This window comes from Sceloporus occidentalis, unplaced genomic scaffold (genome assembly GCF_023333645.1).
Source record: "Sceloporus occidentalis isolate IW3139 unplaced genomic scaffold, rSceOcc1.0.p SCAF_1, whole genome shotgun sequence".
NCBI classification, from domain to species: domain Eukaryota; kingdom Metazoa; phylum Chordata; class Lepidosauria; order Squamata; family Phrynosomatidae; genus Sceloporus; species Sceloporus occidentalis.
Genome location: NW_028316981.1, coordinates 17,967,753 through 17,976,914, shown reverse-complemented (window position 1 = coordinate 17,976,914; position 9,162 = coordinate 17,967,753). Strand labels below are relative to the sequence as shown.

The 9,162-nt window shown below is 42.8% G+C and overlaps 1 protein-coding gene across 1 annotated transcript; it reads right to left on the bottom strand.

Annotated features, from left to right (window-relative positions):
- Positions 1–771: 771 nt before the first annotated feature.
- LOC149321017 (uncharacterized) lies at positions 772–6,323 on the bottom strand. Its single transcript, XM_089499094.1, has 4 exons — positions 6,319–6,323; positions 5,129–5,271; positions 3,339–3,505; positions 772–2,040 (listed from the first exon to the last, which is right to left on the bottom strand). The coding sequence occupies exons 1-4, from the start codon at positions 6,321–6,323 to the stop codon at positions 772–774; spliced, it is 1,584 nt and encodes a 527-aa protein (XP_089355220.1).
- Positions 6,324–9,162: the final 2,839 nt, after the last annotated feature.

The window sequence follows — 9,162 nt, the reverse complement described above, 5'->3', positions numbered from 1 at the left end:
CGCACGAGCCCCATTGTTTACAATGGGGCTTGAGCATAGGCGGAATTCACCTTACGTGGAGGGATCCAGAACGGATCCCCGCGTAAGGCGAGGGCCCACTGTGTGTGTGTGTGTGTGTGTGTATAAATATATATTCACTATATATTCAAATGTAATAAAGTCAAATTTATCTAAACTGTATTACAGAAACAATAATTTCAACAGTGTCTAGTTTGCAAATCTCTTCCACATTACAAGAAATCTTCAATCGCTCTTACAATTTTTTACATAACAATATATCCTAATACTGAGTGGAAAAAAACCACTCCACATTAAAGTAGCTCAATACAATCTCTAGCTATTAATTACATCCAATTTACTCTCCATAGGATAGGATCATTAACGTTCCAACTAATACAAATTAAAATGAATTTAATTTTATATATGTTTCTATTCCATATAAATTTAACTTTTTAACATGCCACATCATTTATGCTGCCATTCCATGATCCCTAAGAGTCTCCCATGAGCCAGAGGATGTTCCAAGTATTCCTCATGGAAGTAAAATCCAGCAATGGATGCTCATTCCTAACCACCAAACCAAGTTGGTGGACTAAATGGGCATTTGATCTGATCAAGAGCTTGGAGGTAAGACGACAATTATAGAAAAGCAGCTACCACACCGAGCGAGCAGTTGCCCCTCAATGGACCAAGACACACACATGTGGAGCTGCCATTCCAATGTATGGTTTTTCTTCATTGCAACACAACTTTCAGATCAAGACCTTCCCTCTAGTCTCTCCAGAAGGTCTCATTATAGACTTTCCTACCAAACCTTGAGCAACAAGATATGTGGAGGTGGCTCAGCTGATTCTCTGAGGATAGAAGCTGACGGATGGTGTGAACAGGCACTTTGTAGCCAACAACTGAGAGCTCACAGAGACGCAGCAAGGCACTACCAGGGGGGTCTAGCACCTTCTCAAACACCTCACATATGCGAAAAGGTAGGTGGACAAGATTCAAGACTTCCAAGACTGGGGAATGTTTCAGCACAGACAGAAGGTATTCTCTCAATATCTTTTGATGCTGGGAAGGCAAGGGATACCTTGTGTGGATGTACTCCAGGGAAAAATCAGAAAGCCAAGGAAATTTGAGAGGTGCAAGACTGAAGTCTGTGCAGTCTGCTTCCTCCACAGTCAGCTGCCTGCTGTGTCCAGGCCCCGGTAGAGTGGAAAAGGAAGCACTGAATTTGTGGAGATTTGTGCAATGGCTCAGCAGGGTAGGGAAAGACAACTCATCCCAAAAAATAAAATTGCTGATTGAGAGGGATTGAAGTCGGACTCCAAGGACTGCTGTCACTGGCAAAAGCTCTCTCAGTTTCGTTCGGTTCATTTCCCTGCAGTTGATAGTCAGGTGGGTGAGACTGCAGTAGGATAAGGAGCTTTGGCTCATGCTTTGACCATCTGGCGGAATCACTGTCAACTTTGTCAGTTGTGGACACATGGCAAAGATGACAGGCAAGGAGGATGCACACACATCATGTACTTCCTGGAGGGGTAGTGTAATTCTCCCTTTCTTTGTGTGGGTGAATGTTCTGCACCATGCCAGCTGAATCAGAGAGGAATACTCACACGGCATTTGAGTACGGTCAAACTTCTTACTGTGGATCAAATGCAGAGTCTCTTCAAGAAGTTCATGGGTCAGGACCTTCAGCTTGGGTAATACCAACAGCACAAAGACCAGAGACCAAATCAGGTCTTGGTGCTTTACCCTGGATGTCAATCCTGTAACAGTGAGCCTCTCTAATTCTGGGCAGCAGAAGGAGCATGTATCATCATCATAGGCCAGATAGAAGAGTGAATACGGAGATAATCTCCTGCAGTTGGAGATGTTCAATTCACGAAGCTTCTGGCAGGAAGAGCCCACAGCTAATAACACTTCTGTGTCACACTCTGTCTCTGAAAGGTCCAGTTTGGTGAGACACCGCAAACCTTTTATGAGATCCACCAGAGCCTCTATAGGGATCTGAATACAGCCATGGAGATTCAGTGTGGACAAATTCTAATTCAGAAATAAAAAGAGAGTAAAGGGGAGGGGGGGAGGCAAGGTTTATTTTTCTTTTTTACTTCAGTGTGAATGTGATGAAGCTTCCCAACATCATCTTTCTGAAGAGCCATGGATTCACCATCTCCTGTCCTGTTTCCTTGAAATATTACTTCCCCATAGGCATTTTGGTCACAAAAATAATCTATTTGCTCTGTTCCTGAATCCTGCAATTTGGCCTGCAACCCTTCTGTGTGTTTTTGGACACAAAGCCTCAGAATAGATATGCAATGAAGGGAGAAAATATGGATTCCAATATGGAAACCAACAAAGCGTCTTATGGTTCCTGAAACATTCAAAGATTCATTGCTTAATAAGAGCTTGTGGGTTAGAGTCTGCTCAGAGGCATGGACTCCATTGCAGAAGTGGTTCTCAAACTCTGATTCTCCTGATGTTTTGGATTTTGATTCCTAGAATCCCTCTCCATTGCTGGGGCTTCTGGACATTGATGTCTGAAACATCTGAAGGACCAGGGCTTGAGAGCCACTACACTGGAGAACAAAGCTTAATGTAGGTAATGGAATGGCATCATGCCCACAAAAGTTCATGCCACAATGAACCCGTTAGTCATTCAAAGGCTATGCACCTCTTTTGTATTTTGCAAGAGCATACTACACCATCTACCACTCTGGAACAATTCCTTATGGGGAGCTCCATCCCAACCAGCAAGCAAAGGCAACCAAGAAATGCCATCTTTTCAGCATGCTCCTCTCAACCCAACTACACAAGATCCTGGTTTGTTTGTTTGGTTTTCCCCCTTTTCATGTAAAGGAGGAGGATACCAAAGGTGGAGCAATCTACCCTGGGAGGGGGCAAGCAATACGGGGGCACATTGTTCCTGATAATAGGTAAAAGCAGGGAGGAAGCAAGTTAGACTTGACTGGCTATGTGGGCACAGGCATTGCCTCGTGCCCCCAGAATTTTCTTCCACAGCAGAGGCTGCAGCTACAGCAGTGTAAGTCCAACAATGGGAAGCAGAGGTATGTGACAGAAGTGGTACCCGACTCTTGTTGCACATGAGAGCTGCTGTACTCCTTTCCTGTCCGGGACTTACTTGCTATCAATTCCCAACTACTTAATCTCAAAAACATAGCCATGTTAGTCTGGCATGTAAAGGGATCTTGTAGCACGGTTGAGAGTAACTGAAAGAAAGAAGCTGGTAGCATTCAGATGTTTCTTCCTAGGCACATTCTCCTCACAATGCAAAACAACCCCTGTTCACTTGACTCTCCTCCCCATAACCCCTACAGACTTACCTTGCACTGTACTCTGATGGTCTGGACAATAGTTTTGTCAACCAGCTGTTGGCAGATGTTCAGGTTGAGCACTGTTAGATTTGGTACAAGGAATGCATGCAGCATAGCAGGGGTGAGGCGATTGCTCAAGTTCATTGACTGGATCAGCTCCTGGATGTGGACATCAGCTGAGGGAAAACAAACTCACCAGATGTTAACCTGATGCTTTGAATAATGCAGCTGTCACTTGGACAAGTATTCTCCTCAGAAAGTGGGATCCAATGGAAAAGATATGTAGTAATTAGTGGACAAAACAGACTGCGGAAATAATCTAGCTTGAGACCACTTTTACTGCCCTAGCTGAGTGATAGGGAATTCTGGGAACTGTACTTCTGAGACATTTAGCCTTCTTTGTTAGAGAGCTCTGGTGCCACAGCAAAGTACAGTTCCCCAAATTCCCTAGCACTCAGCCAGGGCAGTTAAAGTGGTCTCAAACTAGATTATTTCTGCAGTCTATTTTGGCCCTAGATTTGATTTAAAGTATTTCTGGAAAGACTATACTATGGTGAAAGTAAAAAGGTTACATACAGGTGGAGGAAAAGAAAGAAAAAGAAAGTGGAGGCTTTTAAGACGTGATAAGTGCCAAATCTTCATGGGGAGTTTTTATCATCATCATCATCATCATCATCATCATCATCATCATCTACCTAGCTATGGATTTGTTAAACTGTGCAATTACAAATTCAGTGATAAATGATGTAATTACTTTGTTTTCTATCATTTATGTATTTTTCTGAAAAAAATATCTATTAAAATATGATTTAAAAAAGAAAAAAGTAAGATCTAAGACCAGATGGAGATTAGGGGACTGAGTAAAACACTTTTCTGGACATTCTCTTATTTCATTTAATATGTGTATAACTCCTTTCTTAAGAACTCAGGTGGCATTTATGAGATTGTGTTGTGTGAGATGGTATTCTCCAAGCCATGCAACACACTCACAATCCTCATAAATATCCCACAAGGTGGGTTGTAAGTGAGAATGACAGGCCAGGAATTTGGCAGCCAAGCAAGCATTTGAATTTGGGTCTCTACAGACATATTTTTCTGTCAGCCGGGGAAGCCCTTCTTATTTAGGCAAGCCTTTGAAATGTACAGTAATTACGCAGCAGTGATGTGTGTGTGTGTGTGTAAAGTGATGTGCTGCATTTTTCTATTTTTTAATTGGTAATGATAATAATAATAATAATAATAATAATAGGATTTATTTATATACCATCCAATCACTGGGAATCCAGTGATTTTTTTAAATGTGACTGTTTTTAACCATAGTTTTCTTTTGTTTTGGTTTTAAATGACATTATTATTTAATTCTTTAACTTTTCTAAAATAAAGTGGGCCCTTGGTATCCACTGGAGTTTCGTTCCAGGTCCCCCTATAGATACCAAAACCCATGGATGCTCAAGTCCCATTATATACAATGGTACAGTAAAATGGTGTCCCTTATATAAAATGGCAAAATCAAGGTTTGCTTTGGATTCTTTAAAAATATATTTTCAAACTGTAGGTGGTTGAATCCGTGGATAAAGAATCGGTGGATATGAAGGTCTGTTTGTTAAGATTTTAGCTTAATCTTGTTTTAAATTACTGTAACTGCCTTGGATCAAGAGGATGGTGGGTATAAATTCAATAAATACAGAAACATTCATTCATTCATTCTAGTCCAGCACTCAAACCACAACTCATCCTCCCATACCAGCACTGAAAGGAGCAAGAAAAAGAGGAATCCACTTCCCATGTGCTCTTCGCACTCAGCACATCCAAGCCCCCCTTGGTGTAGCAACAGAGGTACTTGCCCATGTAATTCACCCAGACGGGCTTCATATTCTCAGCCACAATCGCCAGACACATGGTTTCCAGCGAACTGACCCTCCAACCCTTCGGCGTGGAGTTCCTGGAGTCACAAGGAACACAAGAATGTTAGAAATACTTCTCAATTTTTTTAGTGTAGTTGCTGACAAGCTTTGGTGCCATAGGTCCAAAACATACTGGAGAAATAATCCAGTTTGAAACCACTTTAACTGCCCTGCCTCAGTGCTAGGGAAACCTGGGAACTGTAGTTTATTGTGGCATCAGAGCTCTCTGACAGAGAAGGCTAAAGGTCTCACAAATCTACAGTTCCCAGAATTCCCTAGCACTGACCCAGGGCAGTAGCAAACTAGATTATTTCTGCAGTATGTTTTGGACCTGACTGGTTATCAGGATGCAAAAGATCCTGTAGAACCTTTGAGACTAAGGTTGCATCTGCACTGCAGAAATAATCTGGTTTGACACCACTTTAAGTACCATGGCTCAATGCTATGGAATTCTGGGTATTGTATTTTTGTGAGATATTTAGCCTTCTCTGGGGAAGAAGCTGCCCTGAAAAGCTGGCCCAGACATCAGAAGCCGAGGGGCAAAAGTTTATTCCTGAGTCAGTACTTCTCAAATAGTGGGGCGCGCCCCCCCAGGGGGGGCGTGAGGCTCCGTAAAGGGGGTCTCGTTTGACCTCGGCAAATACTGTCATATATATAAATGATACTATTTACAGTCGCGCTGGGGGCGTGAAATGTTTTCTTCTTCCTAGGGGGGGCATGACAGAAAATAATTGAGAAGCACTAAACCAACCTTCAGTAGCTTGACTGCTAAAGGGATCAAATCTTGGACAGGGATGGGAAGCTGAGAGCAAGCTAAGCACCCTAACAACAACAACAACAAAAACAACATTTTCATCAAAGGGCAGATTGTTGTTGCTGTGTGCCTTCAAGTCATTTCCAACCTATGGTGACCCTAGGACCTATCATGGGGTTTTCTTGGCACGTTTCTTCGGAAGGGTTTTGCCATGGCCATCCTCTGAGGCTGAGAGAGTGTGACTTGCCCAAGGTCACCCAGTGGTTCCCATGACCAAGCTGGCATTCGAACCCTGGTCTCCAGAGTCCTAGTCCAACACTCAAACCACTACGCCATGCTGGCTCATCTTTATGGAATTATAGTTGTGCCAATAAAGGTATGGGCTACCTATAGATTTTAACATTGCTTTTTTAAAGAAAGACATGAACTGTAGTGCCCATGCAGAAATACAAGTCTTTCATTCACTATTATGATATCCTTCCATCTTGAATCCCACTGGGGGAGAAAGGCAGGATAGAAATCCTTGAAATCAATCAATCAATCAATCAATCAATCAATCAAAATCTTTCCATCGAATACTCTGAACAATTTAAATTTCTCCTTTCATTCCAACCCCCAAATCCCTCATTTGGTATCAATAGACCAATCAATAGACCAATTAAAGAAAGAGGTATTGGTCTGTTGATATCAAATGAGTTTAATAGATTTGTAGGGTGTGGTGTAGTGGTTTGAGCCTTGGCCGATGGCTCTAGAGACCAGAGTTTGAATCCCAGCTCAGCCAATGGAAACCCACTGGGTGCCCTTGGGCAAGCCACATTCTCTCAACCTCAGAGGATGGCAATAGCAAACGCTCTCTGAAGAAACATGGCAAGAAAACCCCGGATAGGTTCACTGCCTTAAGGGTCACCATTAGTAGAAAGCGACTTGAAGGCACATAATAACAAAGGAATTTTATCCTCAATCATAGCAACCCTACGAGATAAGAGAAAGAAACAGTAAGATGCTGTGTGAGTGAGCATTTTAACCCCTTTAATAATAATAATAATAATAATAATAATAATAATAATAATAATTATTATTATTATTATTATTATTATTATTATTATATACTGTAATAGTATATCGGAGAAGATAAACAGTAACTAGCTGAAAGGGAATATGCTGTTTGAGTGAGCATTTTAACCATTATCATCATCAAGGGGTTAAAATGCTCACTCAAACAGCCTGTTCCCTTTTAGCTAGTTCCTGTTTCCCTCTCTTCTCTTGCCTAAAAGAAAAGGGAGGAAAAAAAGATAAGAATGAGTTAGCATGATAGTAGATAACAGTTGGGTCAGAAAGGTCTCTTCCTGCTATTCAGGGCCTTTTTATTGCTCTTGTGATGTCTTAATGCCTACCCAAAATAAGGAATGCCAGGCTGGGCCTCTGTGGGACAGTGACTGAAAACAGTCCTGATAAGAGATGTAAATAAAGGGGCCCAGGAGGAACCAGAGATGTGTATATTTTGTCTCCAATGACTGAAATGGGGTGTAAGTGGATCCTATTACCAGTCAATGTATGGCTTGTAAGTTCTTTGTTTGAATTCCTATAAAAAGGTATGTCACCCATTTATTTCCCTTTGCTTCAGACCTGGGAGATTTACTCCTCTGAAGCCAAACCTGGCTTTTAAATAAAATCAGCTGAACTTTCACTTCTTGGGTCTTTCTGGATTGTCTTCCTGAAATATCTGCAATACTCATATATTATTACAGTATGTTGTTTATTATTATTATTATTATTATTATTATTAAAGGGGTTAAAAGTTTAACTCGCACAACATGTTCCCTTTCTGCTAGTTACTGTTTCTCTAACTTCTCTTATAATTTCTCTTACAAATTCTGACTCACTCCAAGGTCTCCTATCCGCCTCCTTCTGGGATGGATTACTTGGGAGTAAACATGGAAAAGCAGGGCCTTAATAAAAGCCAGGGGTTTGGGCTCGTCTTGGAAGCTAAGCAGGGCCATGCCTGGTTAGTCCTTGGATGGGAGACCGCCCACTCATTCTAGGCTGAGACACACTGTGGTTGTGGTTGTGTGCCTTCAAGTTGTGTCCCCACTCCTGGCGGCCCTGTAATGGGCTTTCTTTGGCCAGATTTGCCCAGAGGGAGGTTTGCCCTTGCCTTCCCCTGAGGCTGAGAGAGTGTGACTTCTTCTTGCCCAAGGTGGGTTTCCATAGCTGAAGAGGGGGATTCGAACCCTGACTCACCCAGAAAGATGATAGTATGGCGGTAGGGAGGAGAAGCTGTCCATTACTCTCCCACGTGGAGCCAAGAAACGGAAAGGGTCCACCTATTCTTGGCTGGGCTTGGAACTGAAATCTTCCCCAAATCCAGGATTGGCTCTTGACTCGTGACTCAGGATCCCAGATCACCGCCCCTTTGGTGCCTCCCCTCCAGCCCCTTTCAATTGCGTTGTTGTTGTTGTTGTTGTGTGCCTTCAAGTCCTTGACTTATGGAGACCCCTAAGGCAGGGAACCCATTCTGGGGTTTTCCTTGGCAAGGTTTCTTTAGAGGGTTTGGTTTTGTTTTTTGCCATTGCCCCCACCCTCTGAGGCTGAGAGAGTGTGACTTCTTGCCCAAGGTCACCCCAGTGGGTTTCCATGTAAGGATTTGAACCCAGATGGTTTGAGTCTTCGACTATGAACCTGGAGGCCAGGTTTTGAATCCCTCCTTGCCCATGGAAAACCCACTGGGTGAGCTTGGGCAAGAGGTCACACTCTCTCCGCCTCAGGGGAAAACCCTTTGATAGGTGGGCACACAACAACGGCAACAACAAGTGATTTGAACATTGGACTAGGACTCTGCAGACCAGGTTTTGAATCTCTGTTCCGCAATACAAACCCCACTGCAAGTCACACTCTCTCAGCCTCAGAGGGAGGCAAGAGCAAACCTCCCCTGGACACATCTTGCCAAGAAAACCCCAGGATAGGCTTAAATACCTTTGATTTGATGATTCATGGATTTTTAATAATATGTTCTCTCTAGGAATATTTAGGTCCTCCAGTGCAACCCTATGGTCAACTTTAACCAAAAGTCACTCCGAAGGACCGAGAGTTTCCATGCCGCCTTTCTTCTCTCTCCACTTGCCCCCTGCCTCCCACTTTCCTCTCCTTCCATTACCTCTTTGCCTTTTGCCCTAAT